Here is a 22,764-nt window from a genome sequence, read left to right on the forward strand (position 1 = left end):
TCTCACTCGGCCCCGAGCTGCGCCGCAGACGGCAGCAGCTCCCGCTCCGCCAGAGCCGCCTGACCGCCGGGCCGGGGTGCTAACCGCGGGGCCCGCCAGCCCGCCGGCCCGGCCAGCCCAGCCCAGCCCGGCGGCCCGCAGTTCTGGCTGAGCGGGAGCTGCTGCCGTCTGCGGCGCAGCTCGGGGCCGAGTGAGAGGGGAAATGGAAGAGATCCGGGCTCGGGCCCCGCGCAGACCGCACCCTACCCATGTCCCTGCCTCCTGTGCGCTCGACAGCGAACCTGCAGCAAGGGCGGCACAGCCTCCTCCCCCTCGGGCGGGCGGCCCCGGCACCAGCCAGCCCTCGTCCCGCTCGCTCCTCCGCCGCGTCCGCCCGCCCGCTGCCCTCGGCGCCCCCTGCACTGCCTGAGTTCGCCCTCCCCGCCCGGACGCGCCCCACCCCGCCTGGGCCTCGCCTCTGGGCTCCCCGCGGCTCCGGGGTGCCCCGCCAGGCGCAAACCTCCCGGACAGGAGCTGCCACCCCCACAGAGACCGCAACCCACGGCGCGGCCGGACGCGAGGGGCGGGGGGCAGTGGCCGGACCGCACAGCCGCCTACGGTGTCCCCTGCGGGGAAGTAAAGCCAGAAGACGGGAGGCCGCCCCTAACCTGGTGCCCCACCCTGGCCCGGGAGACGCGCCCTCTCAGCGTGGTGGACTGAATTCTGTATCAACCCGGTGCACATCCCACGGCCACCGGGTGTGAAGCTGGGAGTGGGGCACCCAGCCTCATGAAGAGTCAAATCGGGCTTTTTGGTGGGTTTTGTGTTTTCTTTTGAGTTGGAAACACTATTAAAAAAGAGCAAAATGAAGTTACAAAGGGATGGGCCAAGGTATGGAGAAGAGCCGCTAAATGATGACATCCGCTGGAGGAACTGACCACGTTAAAGACCCGGCAGCGCGGGTCTGGGGTTGGGGGGGGCAGGGGCTTGCTGAGAACCGCAACAACGACTCACAGCTGCTGGCGTGCAAGGGCTGCTACACAATTCCTCTGTTAATTCTACTTTACAAATTCAAAACCATAGAGAATACGTAGAGGCAGCTAGAGAAGTAAACACGGACGGTGTGTTTATTTTGATATGCCACTCAGGAAAGCTGAATGAATTAGGATTTATTCTGCTAAAACAAGAAAGGGCAAGGATGTTGAAAACAAATGCCGCCATCACAACAAATTATATGATTTGGTCGCAGTATAGTCTACCGATTCAATACAGATAGAAATAAAAGAATGAGAAATAGAAAGATTTAAACATTTTTTTCATTCCAAGAATACTGACCCAGTTAAGTACCACTTTGTTGATTCTTACGTGCCTGGTACATGGGAGCTCTTCCATATGATTATACTAAGTATGCTACTTGCATTATCTAATTCAAACTCACAACCTCAGTTGAGCTCTCATTCCCATTTTACAAATGAAGATTTTGAAGCTCAGAGAAGATAAACAACTAGCTTCTGGCTGGGGAGCAGAGAGAAAATTCAAATCCTCTACCCTCTACGGGGGTCTGACCCCAGAGCCCCAGCTCTCACCTATGCATCGGTTCATTGGCCCTTTTTCCTGGGTTTTGAGCTGTGGTGGCTTTTCACAGATGTCCTCACGTTTTCTCTGGATCGATTTTGTGAACATAAGTTCGGAATTAGATGGGGACCTATGATAGTGCTTAATCCAAGCACTTCGTTTACAGAAAAGGCAACTGACGCCCACAGAAAGGAAGTTAGGATGATGCCACCAGGAGGAGAGTGTGGCATGTCACTTGGAAACACAGTGGATTGTTTCTTTTTTCCTCCCCGCCCCCCTACCATCCTGCCCCCCATGTTCTCCACTTTGGGTCTCTTCCTTCCTCAGTATTTGAATTCCATGTCTCCCAGTCACAGGTCTCTCCAACATTGTTTCTTTTCCTTGAGCTCTCAAAGAGCTTTAAGGTACCTTTTCCAGGGTTCAAAAACTATTCCGGCACTATTCCCCACCCGCCTCCCTCTCTACTGCTCAGATTTCTGGAGCAGACCAGGTCAGTGCCTCTCCCAATCCAGACAAATGGGGGAGGGGAGGGCTCTTCTTAGGGAGCTCAAAAGAAGATAATCCCATAGGTTCCCAGGGTCATCTATTGCAGTGTGTTATAATAATCTTCTAGAGAAGTTTTGCCTTAATTTCAGTCTTTCTTCCTCCCTCTTAATGCAAATTCGACTCCTTTCCTCTTCTTCTGGTCTTAGAAATTAGGGTAATTATCCTGCTTATTATCCCATGTGCACAGTCCTGAAGAGTTCTTTAAATTCACTTTCAATCTTCTTTTCTCCGAGTAAAAGACAATTTAAGATTATTTTAGGGGCTCTAACTTGTAACCATTTATTAACGTTGCCATTCTTTCTCTCATTTCTCTTCTTAAACTGTGATCCCGTTGAATGCAAATCTCTGGTAAAGATCTGATCCGTGTCAAATCAGCATCAGAGCAGTGCTAAGACCGCTTGGCATCAGGGGTGGTCCGACAGCAGTGTGACCTCGTTGGTTTAGATAGCGCTCCACCAAGTCTAGCCCCTCCTGGGCCTGGCTAAGTTTGGAGCAGTGATCAGGGTGTGTTCTGGGAGCAGAACATAATACTTATGAAGTCTTTCCTCTATAACAGGTACTTTAAGCACTTAGTACAATCTTCACAATAACCCTCTGTACACAGCAATTACTATTCTCATTTTACAAATCTACAACTCCAAGGCTGTACGAGTACAGTAACTTGCCTGTGGTCCCCCAGTCAAGATTTGAACTCTGGAGCTTTTTCATTCCAAACTTATACTTTTTTTTCCCCCTCAGGACACCTGATGGTTCAAGATCTGAATCTCAGATTTAGATCTGCGTGAGTCCAGTCTCATTCAGTGCAGGAAGGGGGAGAAGAGGGCAGAACTGGAAGCATCATAATTTCCAGGGCAGTGACCCTGGAGCATTTTGAATCCAAATTGGGGCCTGAAATCTTGGGTCATTTCTTGCCTGCCTATATTCTTAGCTGTTCAGTAGCTGTAGGGTAGATTTTGAGCTGGGCTAATCCATTAGACCTATAAAACAAAGCCTAGTTCTTTTTCTAGTCACTTCCAGGCTCCTGCGGCAGTAAACCTGGAGAACTGAGGTGTGCCACTCTGGGAGCACCAATGGCCTGGAGTTTGAGCAGCAGTGATAGAGTCTGATCGGTGGGGGGGGGGTGGGCACCTGACATCTGAGTCCTGGGCCTCTTGGTAAAATCACTTTTCTTCTCCCACCTCTAGACCCCTTCTACCCTCAATCATCTCTATTTTGAAGAGAACAAAGTAAGATCTATTTCTTTAGATAATATGATTCAGCTTTTGCACACTAGAGTAAACGTTGGAAAAATAGGTGGAAAGGAAATGGGGGGAAGAAAATATACCATAGAACCTGATCATTAAATATCTGTTTATTAGACTACTATGTTAGTATATTTACTCAATCTTGATTTGAACACTACATAGTTCAAATAAAGTGTACTTATAGTCATATATTCATATGTGTGTGCATGTGTATACAGATATGTGTATACCTACAGACAAATACATGCATACATACTGTGCTGGTCCATACTTCTGTAATCAACTAATCTTTTTTCTCTTTATCCTGCCACTTGGCCAGATCAGTCCTGCTCTAAATCCATGGGTGCTGAGCCACAACCAGACAGGTTGCTGGAATGCAGTTAGCCAAATATCTTCCAATGACTCGGAGCACAGCAGCCTTGGCTCATAGAAAGAGCTCTAGGCCTGGAGTTGTCAGATCTACGCCTGAACATGGTCTTTGATACCTTCTACCTTTGTGGCCTTGGGCAAGTCACTTGACTTCTCTAAATTTTAGTTTTCTCATCTATAAGGCGAAAATATTATCACTTACCTCATAGGGTTGTTGCGAGGGTTAAAAATATAAGCTGTGAAGTACAAAGCTTATGTGTAATTTGTTTTTTATCCTCCACTGGGCTCACTAGCAGCAGTGGTTCTATGATTCCTATCACCCGTCTCGGGGGAATAATATACAACAGGTTGCTCATACATGTGTGCCCCAAGACAGTAGTGGGATTAGGAGGATCCTTTCTATTAGTGAGCATCTATCTTGTGAACAGTAGTGTGATAGGTGCGTAAGGATAGAGAATACAAACAGAAAGTAAAAAAACACAGTTGTTGTCCTCAAGAAATTCACTATTTAACCTTAAAAATAAATCATGAAAATAAAAGACAGTTGCAAAGCTGTGAATGCCATTTATGAGTGAGTACAGAATAATGCATATATAGTAAGCTAGATAGGTTAGTAGATAAGATGAACTTGGCCTAGAAGGATATGGAATTAAGAAGAGATTAGCCTGGGATCTTTCTTCCCATTGAATTGTTCCCATTAGTTGTCAAGTTACTTAACTGTTGAAATATTTCCCATCATCTTTAGATTTTTTTTTAAGTTTATTGGTTTACTTTCAGAGGGAAAGGGGGAGGGGCAGAGAGAGAGGAAGAGAGAGAGAAAATCCCAAGTAGTCTCCGGACAGTCAACGCAGAGCCCAACATGGGGCTCAAACTCATGAACCTGGAGATCTTGACCTGAGCCCAAATCAAGAGTTGGACAATTAACTGACTAAGCCACCAAGATGCCCCCATCTTTAGGTCATTTTGACATCTGTTTCATACGTGCTTCAATTCCATCTGATGATGGGGTTAGACCTCTTGGAAGAAATCAGTTTTGAAGGAGGGAAAGGAATGCCTGAAAAGAATGAAGGGGATTCTCAGTGACGGGCAGTGGCCCAAGCAAAGATGATGGCGCCAGTGATAATGAAAACCCAACCTGGATGATCTAGTAAAGGGGGAAACCCCAGTGTTATCTGATGTAACCTTCACAAAAGCCTTATGAAATTGACACCATTATTTTCACTTTATGGATGAGGAACTGAGGTTCAGAGCTTGTAAGTGAGCAAGTTAGAGTTGGAATCCAGGCCATTTTGATTCCATAATGACCCCATTTCTTTGTAAGTGATTCCTAGAGCAAGCGTGCTGGGTTGCTGACCTCTGTTCAGGTCACTCATTTTCTCTCCAAATCTAGGGGACTCTTTTGTTACTTTCATCTTGGATTTTTAAGACCTCATACTCTTTAATTTACCATTTCCCCAGCTGGTTGCGATCACTCTCACTTCTACTGTTGATTTTTGAGAGAGAGAGAGAGAGAGAGAGAGAGAGAGAGATAGAGAGAGAGAGAGAGAATCCCAAGCAGGCTCCACACTCAGCACAGAGCCTGACACAGGGCTCAATCCCATGAGATCGTGACCTGAGCCGAAATCAAGAGTTGGATGCTCAACTGACTGAGCCACCTAGGTGACTCTCTACTGTTGATTTTTTAATTCTTTATTTTTTTAAAGTAGGCTCTATGCTCAATGTGGGGGTTGAACTCACAATCCCAAGATCAAGAGTCTCACATTCCACCAACTGAGCCAGCCAGATTTCCCTCTGTTGATTTTTTTAAGAGGTTAGCAACTCCACCAAATTTGGCCCATATTCAGAAATGGAAGCAGGCTGTCTTTCAAGCCTCAGATTAGTCCAGAACACATTTGGAGATCCAATTAGAGCCACTCAAATGCTTTGAAAGCTGGCTATTGATTAGAAATGGGAATGTCAAGTTACCTTGCCCTAACAATAAGCTCATTACGAGGCACTTCAGAGAGATTCAGGCATTAAAGATCTTGTTTTGACGACTTTGAAAAGGTAGGAAAAAGTAGCCAGATTGTTACATAGAAGAGTTTTTGCCCTCAAATCAGAAACTAAAGATTGTGGGAAACTCTTATAGACAAAAAGACATATATACAAATATATTTTTTGTGTATGGTTACTAACATGTTTACTAATACTAATGCGCTTTATTTCCACCCCAGCATCTCTATTAGGAAAGAAATTAGTTGCTTAAAGAGAGTCTTGGAAAATACAAGTTCAATGAATGGTCAGTAAAGGGGAGGGTACTAATCTTTAATACTCAAACCATGCTCCTCGGCTTTCTGTAACAGGGTCTGGATTGGTCCACCCACCCCCTCTAACCAGTCTCTCTTGGTACATATAGCATCCTAAGGATGCTGGGGATGTATAGCCAAAGAAAGCAAGAAGGTATCCTGTCCCTTACTTTTAATAACTTGTATTCTTAGTTTCTGCAAAATGACATCATTCCATTATGGTCCTAGCTAACAAAATGGCATTTAACCACCACTCTTGCCTTACTACTGGTTGCTGTAAACAAAAAATATTACAGTAACTTGTGTCTACAAATTTCTAAAATCGCTTCAAGATACTGCCAGTGTGGAGGGTGTGTGTGTGTGTGTGTGTGTGTGTGTGTGTGTGATCCTCTTTCTTCATATATACACTCACAAATATTTTTGAGCACCTATTAAGTGCCAAACACTGCACAAGATTCGTGGGATGTGACAGAACCCGAAAAACAAAAAAAAAAGATTCCTGCCCTGATGGAGCTTTAGTCTAGTGGGGAGGCATTAGGGAGACCAATTAAAGATAATGTAAAAATCAGGAAAATGCATAATGTGTTAGAAGGGGACCCGAAGCCCTATGAGCACAAACTGTAAAAAAGGGAAGGAAAGGATTGGGAGGGCAGCCACCTTGCGGGGAGGGTGTGAGGCTGGGAGGCAGGTTCTGGTAAGTGGGGCGGTGAGTGGAGATCTCATTGAGGTGTGACTTGAGCCAAGACCTGAAAGAGGTGAGGTCTTCAACCAAGAGGATATCTAGGGAAAGAACATTCTGGGCAGAGAAAAAGGCATAGAGCAAAGGCCTAACGTACTTGCATATTAAAGAAATAGCAAAGAGACGAGTATGATGGAAGACGAAGCTGGGGAAAATGGAATAGGTTGGCTTTCTGCTTGCTGACCACGAGTATGATTTTCAAACTTTTTATATAGCTCATAATGAAGATAATTTGCCCTTTAAAGAGATTTGTGTTTGACATGTAGATATGGACACAACATAGTCAAGTAAAAATAAAATCAGGGAACAAAACAGTATTTATACATAGGATTCTTTTAAACTTTTTAAAACAGACATAGGCATGGCTCTCGCTTTCTACTTTATACAGTTGGGGAAAAAAAATCTATCTTTTAACTATCATCTTGGGAGTGCAGACTTCTTGAAAACAGAAGATATGTCTTCGTGGCCCTGTTGGTGGGGGTGCTGATGTACAGGATTTGAATTAAATCACATTTAATTGTATTTGTTTCTTGTTGGATATGGGTTTTTCTGTTTCACTCCTGACACATTTCCTACAAACCTGTGCCTTTCTTTGAATTCCTTTGTGATGATCTGAAGCTTCCCTGTTGGACTTCCCCATTTATAGTTCCAGTCTATGTACAGCACAAGGTTTAACCCACCAACCTGGCTCCTTACATCCCCCTTCCTGGTCAGAATTTTCTGGAGCTTCCATTAGGGATCTTTCTTGCCATTGAATTCTTCCCGCACTGGTTGTCCAAGTTACTCAACCGTCGAAATGTTTCCCATCATCTTCAGATCATTTTGACATCCATTTCATAACCTGCTTCAACTCCATTTGATGATGGCCATTAAGGTGTTTTTAAGATTCTTATCCAGAAGCTTACGTATGTCTTAGATTCTCATTCCCAAGAACTATTTTCCAGATGTCTTTCTGGTGGTAAGGTCAGCTTCCATCAAGTGGTTTCTGCTTCAAAATGGTTTTGGTGAGGGGCGCCTAGGTGGCTCAGTCGGTTGAGCATCCAACTTCGGCTCAGGTCATGATCTTGCGGTCTGTGAGTTTGAGCCCCTCGTCGAGCTCTGTGCTGACAACTCAGAGCCTGGAACCTGCTTCAGATTCTGTGTCTCCCTCTCTCTGCCCCTCCCCCACTCATGCTCTGTCTCTCTCTCTCTCTCTCTCTCTGTCAAAAATAAATAAACTTTAAAAAATAATAAAAATTAAAAAAACCAAAATGGTTTTGGTGACTGACCCACAGGAGCCATGGCCATCCCTGAATTATCACATGGCACCATCGGTGAGAAACAGCAAATGCTCTCCGGTATTGCTTCACCCTCACCCTACGTGAGTAGATTAAATATAGTTTCATTTGGCACGGTTCTGTTTTCATTCTTCAAATCCTAAAAATGCACATACACTTTGACCGTTCAATAGTCCAAGGTGCTGGAGCTGGGGCCTCCCTGTACTTCACCTCCCTGGTGACACCTCTGTAAGCAGGGTGGCTGTGACTCGTGCCCAGTGCACCCTGGGTGCATGACGGCCAAGTACGAACTCGCAGTTGGCCGTTTCTCCAGCCAGGTGCTCTAGTGTCTGCAAGAGGAACGTCCTCTGCCTTTTGCTGAATGTATCACTCTGCTAGTTTTCCCTTTAGCACAATCCAGACACTCCGTCTTCTTTTTGATTCCAAATGCCATTGTACGGGTTACCTGTTCCCTCTGTTCTACTCTTCTAATCGTGTAAATTATCCTGCCACACTGAACTGGTACTTATTAAAGACAGCAACGTGAAGGGCAACGTTTCTGAGTGGCAGACAACCACTCAAGTTGGGGTATCAGTGTCACCTCCATACATCATCAGACTATTACTATTTACATTGCTGTTATATCAAGTTACTAGTGAAACAGACATACTTGTTACCAATTCCTCTTCCCGCACCCGGGGCCTCCCTGATCCTTCCATACACGACAAGGACCCACTGGTTTTGCTCTGTGTTCTGGTAGTGCCAGGCAGCAGTCATAAATGAAACTGGCAGTCTTTCCTCCTCATGTGGCAGCCGTCTTTTTGTCTTGAATATGGGATCTCTTTACCCCCTCCCAGGACCCCCAACAGTACTGCTCTTGACCCCTGACCCTAGACCCAGACCCTGCAGGGCTTCCCCCCCACCCTAGCTCCAACTCTGCTCACCACCCTGCTCACCCTTCAAGGCCTGGGTGGGAGGGGAAGAACAGGATGGAGGGCTAGTCAGGAGGATTACCCTTCTCCTACTCCATTCTCTCTTCTCCTGTCACCGATTTCTGACCGGCTGTCGATCCTATCAGGGGTCCATAAAGCAAGGAGGACTCTGGCCTGGGAGAGGGGGGTAGGGGTTAGGCAAACAGGCCAGGGAGGCAGTTGGTTGAAGTTTAACCACAATATTCTTGGTCTCTATTGTTTTGAGTGAGGCCCAATATTTCCACAGCAGGATTATAGGATCTGATTAACCATGTTAGACAACAATGCCGAGCTGGGATGGGCTTCCCCTTCCAGCTGCCAATATGAAAAAGTAAATATAACACCCAGATTTCAGAAGGGACTCACAGAAGCCCCCAAGCCCTACTCCCCAATTCTAACCCTGCTTCTGTTTTGGGCCCCCAAGTAAGGGGAGGAAGAGTGTGGTGCTGTATGCTCCTTTAACTCCTGGCCCTTGGCCCAGCAGGACAAGTAATCCTGGCACAATCTTCCCAGGTGAGTCAATGGCTGTGTGCTCCCCACACCCTGGAGTCCTTCCAGTGCCTCTTCCGGGTTCCCCTAAGCTGGCCCAGACTCTCAGGAACCCATGAGAGTTAGGTGCTGAGAGGCTAACAGCCATTCAAAGGGTCCAGGAGTGTAGGAAGCACAGCAGAAGCTGCTGGGTTTCAGGATAGAGGAACTGAGGGCAGGTAGGAGTTAACAGCTTGGAAGAATGATCAAGCCTTTGCTGGAATGCTTTGGTGCCACCTGATGACTTCCCCTTGTGCCAGGGCAAAGTAACATGACACCAGAATTGAGGAGAAGCATAAGGGACCACCATAAAACAAAGTCTCAGGAGATGGAAAAGTATTCCTCCAAGGGTCTGGGATGAAAGACGGAGGATAGATGGGCTTCTAGGTCAAGTAGTGAAGGATTCCCAGGTCTCCTCACACACACACACACACACACACACACACACACACACACACACAAGCTACCTCATACTCTCCCTGTCTGGAGGTTTCCCCACAGGATGGGATCTTCTGGGGCCCTGTCCGACAGAACAGGGGGGAAAAATAGAGCAATAAGGAACACACAGCAAGAATAACTGGTAGCAGTTCCCAGAAGGTCATGGCAGTTAGGGAAAGCTCTCCCTTCAAAGTGGGGCTCCCTTCCCTTCTGGCATTCCTCTCTGTAACTGAGTGCCCAGCATAACCCATTGCAATTCGGTGAGCCCACGCATTTGCTGAAGTTGATAACAAGGACTAGGAACCCAGGGTCGTGGGCTCTGAATCTGGAGGCCTCCCATAGTAAGGTCACCTCTCCTTTTGAACAGTTTCTGCATCAGGGAAACTAGAATAGAGAAAATACTTCAGGACAGAGCTTAGAAAAGCATACATCCTGGGGCTCCTGGCTGGTTCAGTCCATAGAGAATGCAACTCTTCATCTTGGAGTTGTGAGTTCGAGCTCCACATTGGGTGTAGAAATTTACTTGAAAAAAGAAAAGAGGGAAGGGAAAGGAAGGCAAGGCAAGGCAAGGCAACATCCTGATCCTATCAAAACCCAGTTAACATCAAGTTGCACCCTTTGGTAATATAATACCACCACGGTGATATTTTCTGAGTTAGGGTTAAAAACTGACCCTGTTCTCAAAGAGTATAATCTAATGAAAGGATGAGAAAACAAAAAGCACATAGGAAATGTGTATATAACACAGATAGTATTAATAGCACAAATAGTGAGGGAGTAGGCAGAACTGGTAACATGACTTTATCACGTCATGAGGAAGGGTTATCAAGAGGATCTTAGGTTTCCCCTATATTCTTTGGAGCAAATCTTCCGTTTTGTAAGTAGAAGACAATGAAGGACAGAATGATTAGAGAGAAGGAGATGCCCCTAGTGACAATATCAAGAACGAGACTAAGTTGTTGCCTTTTCTGTTCCCCTTCCTCCTGCCATCTCAGTTGGGTACAGCTGGAAACCCATTCTCTGGAAACCCCAGAGAATGACACACGAGACTCCTGCTCATCTCCCAGCAGACCAGGGCGAGGGGAGGTAAGGGCCTGGGAAAATGGGAGTTTTCAATGAATAGGAAGGCAAGAAAAGGAGGCAAGAAATAGGATGGCAAGAAATGTACCACCCGATAAGATTAAGAAGCAGTAGCACTGAGTATTCAGGAGAGTTGACCCTCATTCCTTCCCCCAAGTGTTCCCTGTAGGTGCACTGCATCAGACCTGTGGAAGGACCCTGGTCTGACGGGGACAGATTCTTTCCTGGGCCGGAGTGTAGGAACACAAGACTCTCTCTTTGCTACCTTACACCCTAGGAATTCCAGGGCAAGCTCCTCGGGGTTCAGTAGGAACATGGAGACCAGAAGCTCCTTCCCTCCTTCCTTATCAATCACTTTGCTAGTTTTTGGAAGCACTCCTTGATCTGGGAGACTGGCTGACCCATAGCAGAAGAGAGCATGATCCCCATGGGATTTTTCTAGGAGCCGGCTGGGACTTTGCCTTAGAGGCTGCTGGGAAAGCCCTCAGTAAGGGCTAACTAAAGGAGATGCTGCTCAGCTGGAGTGCTGAGGGATGATTTCCCTTCTAGCAAAGAGCTTGCCTGTCCCAGCTGACTGTGGGGGGAGGGAAGCCAGCCAGCCCGGCCAAGTAGGCCTTGCAGCCTAGGTGGCGCTATTTCCCTATTTTTAGGTCAAGTTGCTGCAGGAACTTCCTCGAGGTCCCTAGTCCCGCTCCTGGTTTGCTGGCTTGCTCATGTAAACCACCTTATATTATTTTTTTTTCTAAAAATACTCCAAAGCAATTGAAAGAGTCCCTTCTCCCACCAGCCAGCCCTGGCCCCAGCCCCGGCCCCGGGGAGCGGGCGGGTAGGCGGGGAGGTGGGCCACTGCTTTATTAAACACAGGGAAAACTAATATTTACGGAATAAAATTTATGGAGCAGCCACGAGAATTCGACCCTTTTATGTGCATGTGGGGTGGGGGTTGGGCCGGGCTGGGGGCCTCGGGGAGGGGCCCAAGCCAGGGGGCAGGGCTGGAATACAGCCTGGCTAGGCCAATTTGTCCAGGCAGGGATTTCCCTGGTATTGCCCAGGGATTCTCAAACACCACCCCTCGTTCTGGGGGGCAAGAGCTTCGGGGCAAGAATACCTGAAGCAGACCCTCTGGGAGCAATGTTTCTCTAAGGATGTGTTCAGGCAATATCCCCATGGAGGCTGCCACCTTTGGGGTAGAGGGGGGCAGTGGCAGGGAGATCATTAGGCATACTCTTACTTAACCTTTTAAAAAAGTCATGCATTCTTTTGAGAACATGGAAAAGTTATGCTCTTAGAATTTTTCTTACAATTTTAGGGGGTTCACAAACCCCTGATTCCCCTCTGATTAAAAGTACAAGCTCTTGAGACCATGGTCTTAGGGCAGAGGGATTATCCAGGGTGAAGAACCCTTATTTTCTCCCAGCTTGCTGGGGCAAGTCTTCCCATTTTCCATGTGGTCTCATACCTTACAGATGCTGAAATATGGCTATCTAAATTATGCCCAAAAAATCCGTAAAGAACAAAGTGAGCCATCTGATAGATTGTTTTTACATAGTCCCCAATTTGCATCAGTGACAGTCACGACAGTGGGGCACTGTGATCTGGAGGTGAAGAGTTATCAACGGTGACTGGGAATGAGCCCCGGTGGAGCTCTCAGACTGGGCTAGTCAGTAAAAGCATGGGGGTCCTGAAGTCCTGGAGTCCTGAAAGGCTCCGGCTATGAAGAGGTGATGGGAACTACAAGATCCTATTGAAAGGAAGCAGGGTCATAGGAGAAGGGCAGTTACAGTGGAAGATAGAAAAGGCCTAACACCCTTCCTGGAAACGTTTTCTGTAATGTACATATGGATGCAGTGAAGAACTCAGAAGTCTGGGTTCAAATGCTGGCTGTTACTTATTAGCTGAATGACCTTTGATAAGTCACTTAATCATTTCAAGACTGTATTTCTTAATGGATTAACAGTATCTTCATCATACGATGCTATGAGGATTCAATGCCAGGTAGTTATTAGAGTACTTAGTATATATTAACTGCTCAGTAACTTTTAGCTGCCTATTATTATTGCTGTTCTTATTATAATTATTATTACTTTATCATTGCTTGGATTGTCCTCTTCCCCATGACTTGACATAAGGACAGAAATACCCATCCCAGACAGAGAAGACGTGGGGATGAGGAGGCATTTGACCATCATAAGTAAATAAGCCCGAAAAGGCCCCTGTGGGTTTTGCCCCCATTCCTTCCTCTACCTAACAGCTCCCAGTAAACATCGGAGTTCTACTTTCCTTCCTGTCTCTCCTAAATAATGTTTCAGATGGTCTTACCCATAGAGGAAAACCTAGCAGAAAAGGCCATGGGACTTTGCCAATCCTGGTCTGCTAAATCTTTCCAGATCTGTCCAAAGAGTGGACTTTTTAACTAAGATTCTTCCTATCTCATACAAATTTTGCCTTTTTTCCTGCTAAGCACTATTCATTCCCTAGGCCAACTCAGTTGTCCCAGAGAACTCTGTGGCCATTCCTGTTCCGTGCTGTCCTATCTTCTCGAGTTCTTCTAGTTACCATGTTATTTGAAGTGGCATGAAGAACGGGAGAATAAAATTCCTTTCTCTCCCACTACAGTGGGAAACTACCTCGGCCCTTGTGCTCGAAGCTCTTTATAATTTCAATCCCATATTGTGGTTTAGTCTGTTGTCTATGCCTTGGAAACAGACCAAAAAAAAAAAAAACAAAGACGAAAAACAAAACAACACCCCATATGAAGTTGGGCAAAGGAGAACAGCAGCAATCTGTTCTGTCTTGTGCCCACCACGGAAAGAGTTCTCAAGATCAAAGTTCCCAAATGGAGGCTTAGCGTAGGCCACCGGAGAGAAGCATGAGAAGAATCTGAAGGAGCAGATTGAGGGCCTAAACTTCATCTAGAAACAACAATGGGTGGGGCCCAGTAAAGTGAAATAGGTTGGTTGTGTTACATAGAATAAGCAATCTCGAAAGCAGGGGGGTGTGAGTACTTTTTATTCCATGCTTAAGAGAGAAGTAGGTCTCTGAGGAGCACCTGGGACTGGCTAGAGACTCTTAAGAAAGGTAGATAGGCTTCCTGAGCATGTTGTGACTTTTTGCTGGCTTGCCCTATGTATCTAAAGTCCATGGTAGGACCCTGGGTCTGGAGAACCTCTAACAAAAGAGAGGAAGGTATGGGATTCTCAGAAGCTGGCTTCCACTCGGATAGGGAAGGCCAATGGCCAACAGGCTAGAGCCAAGATTCCCTTGGTCAACAGTACCCATGCCTTTCAACATGGACTTCAGTTATCTTGCCCCTACAGTGGGGCCTCAGACTATATAACTCTGTGTCAGAGATACTCCTGCCATGGGAGTGCCTTTTAGGCTGACATTAGGGCACTATTCTCCAGGTCCATCCTCAGCAGTTGAGACAGTGACAGGTTAACTGAAGAGCCCCCTTAGCTTCTTCCTCTTGACCTTTGACAACTGAGGTCTCTTCACAGGGCCTGAAGGACCCTAGAAAGAAAAGGAATCCAAGTTAATAGAGGTTTCGAACAGTTCCACTTAGGTTAGGTTGCTCCCCTGACTCTGGGTGGGATGAGTGGCTGGCACAGGTGGTCTGAAGTCTGTGCTGGGCCGTGAATGTGACACAAGACCCTATGCAATGTGTACATCCCTTCTCCCGCAGGGAACAACCTCATAGACTATCACTGGAAGTGGGGTAAGGGAGGGAAGGAGTCAAGGTCCCTCAGTCAGTACAGGAATTGCAGAGAGGAAATACCAAAGTAAGATGCACAAGACCATGATTCTCCATATAGAAATCCATAATCTAGAGGCCTGGTCACAAATACCCTCCAGTATTTGTTAAGGCAGCATCAACTAGGTGACAGCCGCGGGGCCTCTGGCTCAGGGGCTACAGGTTCATGACTCACTGTGGGGTCTTTCTCAGTCACTGGGAGGGATGGTGCTGAGGAGACCGGCTCTTCTGGCTGGCTCAGAAGTTGGTTTTCAGTTCCTTGTGGGGAGGTCCTGCTTGAGGGCTGAGGATCTCCTGAAATCAGAAAGATTAAGAGAAGACAGTGATAAATGTCTTCTTCTTACCAGGAAGGCATTAGCATTTACCAAGCATTCTGATAAAGGCCAGGGTTTAGTACTAAGATATAAACAGACAGAAGTAGCCACAAATCCAACTTCCAGCTGACTTTTGAAAAGCTCTGTGTCTACTCTGAAGATTCCCCAGGCCCACTTTAACTAGGTAGGACAAGAGCTTCTTTGACTCAAAACAGCCAACTGCTCTTCAATAGACATTTCCTACCATGTCTCAGGTAGAGAGATTAATCTTCCTCCTGGTCCTCTCACTAATTCTCCAAATACCTAGACCAGTTCCAATAGAAGTTTCTGCAGTGATGGAAATGTCTGCATCTTCACTGTCTGCCTTGGTAGCTGCTGGCCACATGTGGCCACACGTAGCTATTGAGCATCTGAAATGTGGCTACACCAAAGGAGGAGATGTATTTTTCATTTTATTTCATTTATTCATTTTTAGTTTAAATTTAAATCATGACTACCATATTGGACAGCACAGACCTATACCTTAACTCTAACCCCAGGGAGACCAAGAACCTCCACAGCTACGGAGCTACTCACCAGTGCCTTGATGCTCCTGTCTCACTTGGATCTCTTGTCTGGTGACTGCTACATACAGATTCTGTAAATGCATGACAAAGGGTCTTCCGTCACCTACATGGCATGCCTCTGGTAGTTTCTAGAGGGGAGAGAAGATGTTGTCATTGGTTGTACTCTATTGCCAGAGAAAAGGAGTTTGATATCTCCACTGGCAGAAACGGCATCAAACCCAAAAGAATTTATGTAGGGAAGTTAGATCCAGTATAGGACATCCATATCCATATATTGTTGGGAACAATATAAGACCTCTTGTGAGCTCCTCTCCTCTGAAAGGCAACTCCAAATGTATATCTTTAATTCCCCCGATACTTAAAGTCTATTATGTTTTCCCATGAATACCCCTGGGGTACCCATGGGTCTCTGGGGTCTTTCTCCCAAAGGGATGACCTCTTAAAGGATGGTTTTAGGAAATCATCTTCCCTACATTGTCTCTGAGCTGTACAGATGACTGTTTTACTTAAATTCACTCCTACAATTCCACACTAGAGAGAGAAAAAAAGATGAAATCCAGGGAAGGGGAGAAAGAGCAGAATGGGAATGACAGACTGAGAGATAAGACTATAAATTATGGAGCTGTGAAGTTCAGTTAGAGGAGATGGGAGAACTAAATTTTGCAAAGCTTTGGAGGCTTCCCTGCCATTTTACATTCCTTACTGCAATCCCATGGTGCTTTACTGTAATCCCTGAACCGACAAATGGGGTTCCCCCAGGAGGGGAGAAAAATTGATTCTTTAAAAAAAATTTTTTTAATGTTTATTTATTTTTGAGAGAGAGAGAGAAAGAAAGAGAGGCAGAGAAAGAGGGAGACACAGAATCCAAAGCAGGGTCCAGGCTCTGAGCTGTCAGCACAGAGCCCGACGCGGGCCTTGAACTCACGAAATGTGAGATCATGACCTGAGTGGAAGTCAGATGCTTAACCGACTGAGCCACCCAGGTGCCCTGAAAATTGATTCTTGAGGCATAAAAACATCTTACTCTTTTCCAGTATGAAAGATCAGGGCACCTAGGTGGCTCAGTTCATTACGTGTCCAACTCTCAATTTCAGCTCAGGTAGTGATCTCACTGTTCGTTGGGATCTAGCTTCACGTTGGGCTCTATGTTGACAGCATGGAGCCTGCTTGTGATTCTCTCTCTCTCTCTCTCTCTCTCTCTCTCTCTCTCTCTCTCTCCCTGCCCCTCCCCTGCTCATGTGTGTGCACACTCTTTCTCTCAAAATAAATAAATAAATAAACATTAAAAAAATTTTAAAGTATGAAAGATAACACATACCATATATAAACAGAATTTTGGTATGTCTGTGGATTAAAATTTCTTGAGAGGAAGTGATTAGAAAAAAGTGTCTTAAAAGGCTCCTTATGGGGTGCCTGGGTGGCTCAGTCAGTTGAGTGTCTAACTCTTGAATTCAGCTCAGGTCATGATCTAACGGTTCTTGGGATCGAGCCCCCCATGGGGCTCTGTGCTGAACTCGAGGAGCCTGCTTGGGATTCTTTCTCTCCCACTCTCCCTGCCCCTCCAGCCCTGTCCTCACCTTAAAAATAAATAAACAAACATTTAAAAAAGGTTCCTTAGCAAGGTGATAATGAGAAAAAAGTTGAGAAATACCACTATCATCACACTCTGTTTCCTTCCTTGTGAATGAACCATGGATTTACATCTACAGGAAAATGCTTTGCCTAGTTCAAGTTTCATACACTTGGCTTAACTGAGTTGAAGTAATGGCTGAAGACGGAAGAAAGGCAATAAAAACGAGATGAAGGAGCATGGTATCCCGTGGTCCCAAGCCTGGCTGCACTCCGGAATCTTGGAAAGGACCCAGAGTAACTTCCCCTGTCCCTGTGCATGCAAATAGTCATGGTCCCAGCCAAGCTAGCAGGTCTCTGAGGGAAGCTATGCCAGCAGCTCACATGGGCACCAATCCAAGCATCCTGGATCGACCCACATCTCGTGTCAAGGGCACTTGCCCTGTGCTATAAGGGCATTCGTTTCTGAAAACCCACCATGGGAGAAGGCTGGAAGAAAGAAAGTGGGAGAAGCAGTGAAGTAGTTGCTGAACCACAGTCAGGATTATCTTTCCCTGAGTAGGGTGGTGGCTGGAAAACTTGTTGATGCCCAGGAAATGTAACACACATTTATACTCCAATCCCATTTCCCTAAGGACTATATCAGGCTTGGACTTCCACTGGAAACCACAGATAATGAATCAGGAGCCTTAAGTTGAAACTTTGCTTCTAGCCAATAATCACCCCAGGAGTAAAACAGCCCTGAGGAACAAACTGAAACAGGGAAGGCAAACTATCAGGCCACACACCTCTACCTCGCCTCACTCTCCGTCTTAGTGTCAGCTTCCCCAAGCCACCTCCTCCAGCAGAACGTCCTCTACTCTACAGCCAGAGAGCCCTGACAGTGGAGAGGTCAACAGCTGTTCTCCTTCCTTATGTCTCATGTTTCCAGACTGCTCAAGAAATGGGGGCTCTCAGGGCACCTGGGTGGCTCAGTCAGTTAAGCGTCTGACTCTTGATTTTGGCTCAGGTCATGATCTCAAGGTTTGTGGGATCGAGCCCAGTCTCAGGCTCCCACGCTTGGAATTCTCTCTTTCCCTCTCTCTCTCTGTCCCTCACCCGCTCACATGTGTGCACGTGCTCTCTCTCTCTCTCTCTAAATAAATCTTTAAAAAAAGAAAAGAAAGATGGCCTCTCTTAAGGGTCCTCCACACACAGCTTGTTAGGCACGGTGCTGCCTGTACAAATGGGCTAGGCAGAATCTAGGCAGTCCCATGTCACCCCCTCCTGCCCTTTCTATGGAACTAAGCAGACTCATAAATTTTCTAGGGTGATTTTTAGCCAGCTCCTGCATTTAGTGTCAAAATGAAAGGCCACTAAAGCCAGTGCTGTCCTGAACCTAAGTTCAAATACAGAATCTGTATCTTAAACCTCTTCCATCCTTCCCTGTCTCAGGGACATCTGGTCTCGGCAGCTGTTGTCAAAAGTCACCCCACCTGAGTATTCCCTGAAAAGTACTGCAAAGAGAATATGGGTACATTTGCTGCATATTTACTATGTGCTAGATACTGTCAATGTATTAACCCATTTGCCTTGTTCACTGCTGTTTCCCTGGTACCTAGAACAACAATAACGACTTGTGAGTTGGGGCGCCTGAGCCGTGCAGTCAGTTAAGCTTCTGGTTCTTGATTTCAGCTCAGGGCATGATCTCACGGTCGTGGGATCAAGCCCCGTGTCGGGCTCTGCACTGACAGCATGGAGGCCGCTTCGGATTCTCTCTCTCTCTCCCCTTCTCTCTCTGCCTATCCCTACGCTGGCATTCTCTCTCTTTCAAAATAAATCAATAAACGTTAAAAACAAAGTAACTATTTGTGAAGGAATGAACATGGCAGGCACTAGTATGACCCCGTTTTCCCGAGGTGGTGCCTACTGGCAAGCAGTGGAGCAGGATTAGAACCCAGAGAGGTGGGCTTTAGGGCCCGTGCGTACAATGACTACCCTGCTTACTCCCAAAACAGCAGAATTTTAGTCAAAAGGGCAACACAGCCTTTCCCAGGATCACAACGCTCTCTTGCCTCACATCACAGTTCACTTGCCTAAACTCCCATCCAGCTCAGGAACACACTCTCTCAGGGAACAAGGAAGGAATGAGCAGAGAAAACGGACGTTCTACCTGAAAAGCTGGCCCCACCTGGAACCCTCAGGGGGCTGAGGCCATCCCTCAATTCCATTCCAGCCATTCCCATCATCACTGACTCCACAGGCATCATCTTCACAATATGCAAGGAGAAGGAGGTGGAGAGGCCCCGGCTTGGGAAGGAGGAACATTAGCTCCAGGCAGGACAATGGCAGGGGGGAGCTAGGGCAGGCGGCAGAGATCAAAGAGAGAACATTGGGGTCAGGACTGAGAAAAGCAAATAGCAGTGCCCCCTGCCATAAGTACAAAGGAGCCAGGAGCAAGGTGTACCAGCCACAAAGCAGGTCACTGCCCAGAGTGGGGAGGGGAAGAAGAGACAGGTCAGTCTACTGTATAATGTGTTCATCCGATTAACCCAGAATCAGTGCTACGCAGCAAAAAGCTATTAAGATTCTCCCACGTGCCAGGCACTGCAGGACTGGGGCGAGGGGAAAGACGTGTACCCTGCCCTCCTCAGAACAGGACCGAGCTAGTCTAAGATTTAAAATAAGAGTCCCTGCCTCAAAGAGTATATTCAGGTGCAAGGAACGGGCAGTGTAGGGTTTTTTCCAAGTGTTGTGTTATCACAGAGTTATAAACAAAGAGTATTAAGAACCCAGAGAAGAAGAAAGAGGAGGAATTTGAGAGTCTCCCAAAAAGCCTGGGGTGGGGAGGGTGACACCTGGCTAGCCGTGCAAGGTTAGACTGTGAAGGTGGGGAGCTATGTGAGGCACAAAGGTTGATGTATCTCATGGGAAACAGGACCCGAAGGCGAAGTTCATACCCACCAGATTGCTAAGGGCTTCGTTTTTTGAATTAAGGGTATGCCCGTGGGAGTTTCCTTTTGTTTCACAAAGTGGCTTTTTCTACTACACCCGTGCTTGCCAAGGCTTGCTTGGCTCCACACGAATACTGAATCAAGCGTGAGGGGTCAGAAGCATTCTCCAAGTTTGCCTCTGCAGGCTTTCGGCAACATTTAGCACCTCCTCACTAACTAACCGTTACACTGTGACTCTTCAGGAGTCCCACAGCGACACTTCTCTCCCATCTCCAGTTTGCTGGGACTTTGGCCCCTGCCATCTGGCCATATCAGAAGCTTTAGGAAAACCAAAGCTACAGATCCTCTAGGGCATTTTATTTCCCCTTCTTTTCCCTACTGCAGCTCATTTCAGTTCCCAGTGCCCAAGCTCCCCTCTGTCGTGGAGCTGTGTCTGTAGCTCCCATCACTATGAGTCCTCAAACTCACTCCCAGGGGTCCAGAAATTCCAAGGCTCCCTCTTACTTTCTGACCCCAGCAGGATTTGCTGGAGAGATCCCAATTGTCTCTTTCCATTAGAAATAAGACGTCGGACTGGGGTGGGGTGCCTGGGTGGCTCAGTTGGTTGGGCGTCCAACTTCAGCTCAGGTCGTGATCTCAAGGTTCGTGAGTTCGAGCCCCAAATCAGGCTCTGTGCTAACAGCTCAGAGCCTGGAGCCTGCTTTGGATTCTGTGTCTCCCTCTCTTTGTACCCCTCCCCAGCTTTCTCTCTCTCTCTCTCTCTCTCTCAAAAATAAATAAAACATTAAAAAAAAAAAAAAGAAATAAAAGGTCAGAGTCCCAACCTCACTCCCCACCTCCCTACCCACCCTCACCCCGCCCCGACTCCATCCCTCCTTTCCTCTGAAGCTGTTTCAGAAAAGAAACTTTTAGAGTCCTGGGTAAAGAAAGGCTGGACCCTGACTGACAGTAGCTCACCCTACTCAATAGGGGCCCACAGCCGAGGAGACTGGGCGTAGGGGACAAAGGAGAAAAGGGAACAGACCAAATGTCAGCCCTGAGCAGGTCTTTGGTGCCAGCACCAGGCCCAGAGGCCTGTGCAGCACCCAGCCCCCAGGCCCCACAGACTGTACTGTCACACAGCAGGGCAGAGCCCCCAAAGCATGATTTCCTAAGGGTAGGAGTTCCTCTCCTCCCTCATGCAACCTGGTAAACTCTGCTGGGATGTTCACAAACTTCCTCGCCTGGAGAAAGCAAGTCCCAGTTTAGGAAATTATGGTGATTTTCATCATTAGCTCCGCTTAGGGTTAAGGGCACATTGGAAAATTCTTCTAGGGTCCCACATTACCAAAGGGTTACCAAAATAGCCAAGAAGGAGAAAAACGGTTTAGGAAGATGACTCTAATAAGAAAGACTCTAACAAACAGAACTCCCCACCTTCAAGCCATTCACCCAACAAATATTTACTGACCATCTACGGTATTCAGGATGATTGAGATGCTGGGGATATAACAGATCGAACACAAGAGATAAGAAAAAAATCTCCTGCTCTCCTGAAGTCTACATGCTAGAAAGGGGGATCAACAACAAACATATAGCTAATTAAAACATACGCTCTATCAGATGGTGACCACAGAGAAAAATAAATCAGCACAGGCGTTATGGGATTGGGGCAGGATTGTGCTGCAATTTTTATCAGAGGCCAAAGAAGTCCTCACTGAGAGGGTTAATATTTTTTAACAACCCAAACAGAAGTGAGAGAATGATCCACATGGCTCTCTGGGTCAAGGGACTAGATTCCCAGTTTGCCTGGGTCCAGTCCCCGCTTATGCCTGTTGCCGTTTATTAATAGAGGTCGCTTTCTCCCTGATTCAGTCCTAGTTTGCACGATAAATTAGACAGTCACCCTGTACCAGAGGACGAGCATGGCAGCTATGTGCCTGTGTGTTTGTGTATTTTTTTGAAATCGGCAGTTAATGTAGTTTATTAGCTTTTGCTCTGGAGGATGGGAAGCCATTAGAGTTTACAAAGGAGTGAAATGATCTGATTTACATTTTGAAAGCATCACTCTGAGTGTTGAAGGACCAGAGAAGAAGTAGGCAGATCTTCTAGAAGGCTGCTAGGATGACCAGGAGAGCCTGGGCCTGGGTGGTAGAGGGGAGGTGGCAACGAAGTGACCAGATTCTGGGTATGTCTGAGGGTATGGCCAACAGGATCTGCTGATGGAGTGGGTGTAGCATTCGTAAGGAGTCAAGGATCACCCCATTCCAGAACAGAAGGTGGATGTCACTGAGGGATGACCCAGAAACCAAAAATAAATCCCCAGACCAAAGGAAACCTGAAATGACCCCTAAGTCTGCAACACAGAGCCAGCTGTGGTAGCAAAAGGGTGAGACTAGAAGGAAAGGTGAATCCAATGCCCAGGGGAAGTATCACGGTATAAAAAGAGAAAGCCCAAAGTGGCTTCTCATTCAAAGAGGAAGCAGGAAGATTATCCAGGGATTAGAAAAATAAATTCTTAGAAGAAAAAAGAGAAGCAGAAGCAAGCTTTAAGGTCTGGCTCAAGAGTCCAAAGACTTGGATTTGTACCTTAGGTCTATTTGCTAGCAGGAACACTTAGGGCAAGTTAATATACTTAATCA

At 46.6% G+C, this 22,764-nt stretch overlaps 1 protein-coding gene across 5 annotated transcripts in view; it reads right to left on the reverse strand.

Annotated features, from left to right (window-relative positions):
* Positions 1–13,997: 13,997 nt before the first annotated feature.
* NHEJ1 (non-homologous end joining factor 1) overlaps positions 13,998–22,764 on the reverse strand; it is an 83,104-nt gene continuing 74,337 nt past the window's right edge. For 3 of the 5 annotated variants that reach the window (XM_040476304.1, XM_040476305.1, XM_040476303.1), the window contains exons 6-8: positions 15,652–15,769; positions 14,937–15,055; positions 13,998–14,520 (exon numbers count right to left, since the gene is read on the reverse strand). In XM_040476304.1, coding sequence (XP_040332238.1) covers positions 14,446–14,520; positions 14,937–15,055; positions 15,652–15,769 — 312 coding nt within the window. In that variant the 3' untranslated portion in view covers positions 13,998–14,445. The remainder of the gene's footprint in view (positions 14,521–14,936; positions 15,056–15,651; positions 15,770–22,764) is intronic. The other 2 variants (XR_005790547.1, XM_040476306.1) reach the window with 1 other exon arrangement.

The sequence above is a fragment of the Herpailurus yagouaroundi genome, unplaced genomic scaffold, assembly GCF_014898765.1.
Source record: "Herpailurus yagouaroundi ecotype Mexico unplaced genomic scaffold, PumYag 140, whole genome shotgun sequence".
NCBI classification, from domain to species: Eukaryota; Metazoa; Chordata; class Mammalia; order Carnivora; family Felidae; genus Herpailurus; species Herpailurus yagouaroundi.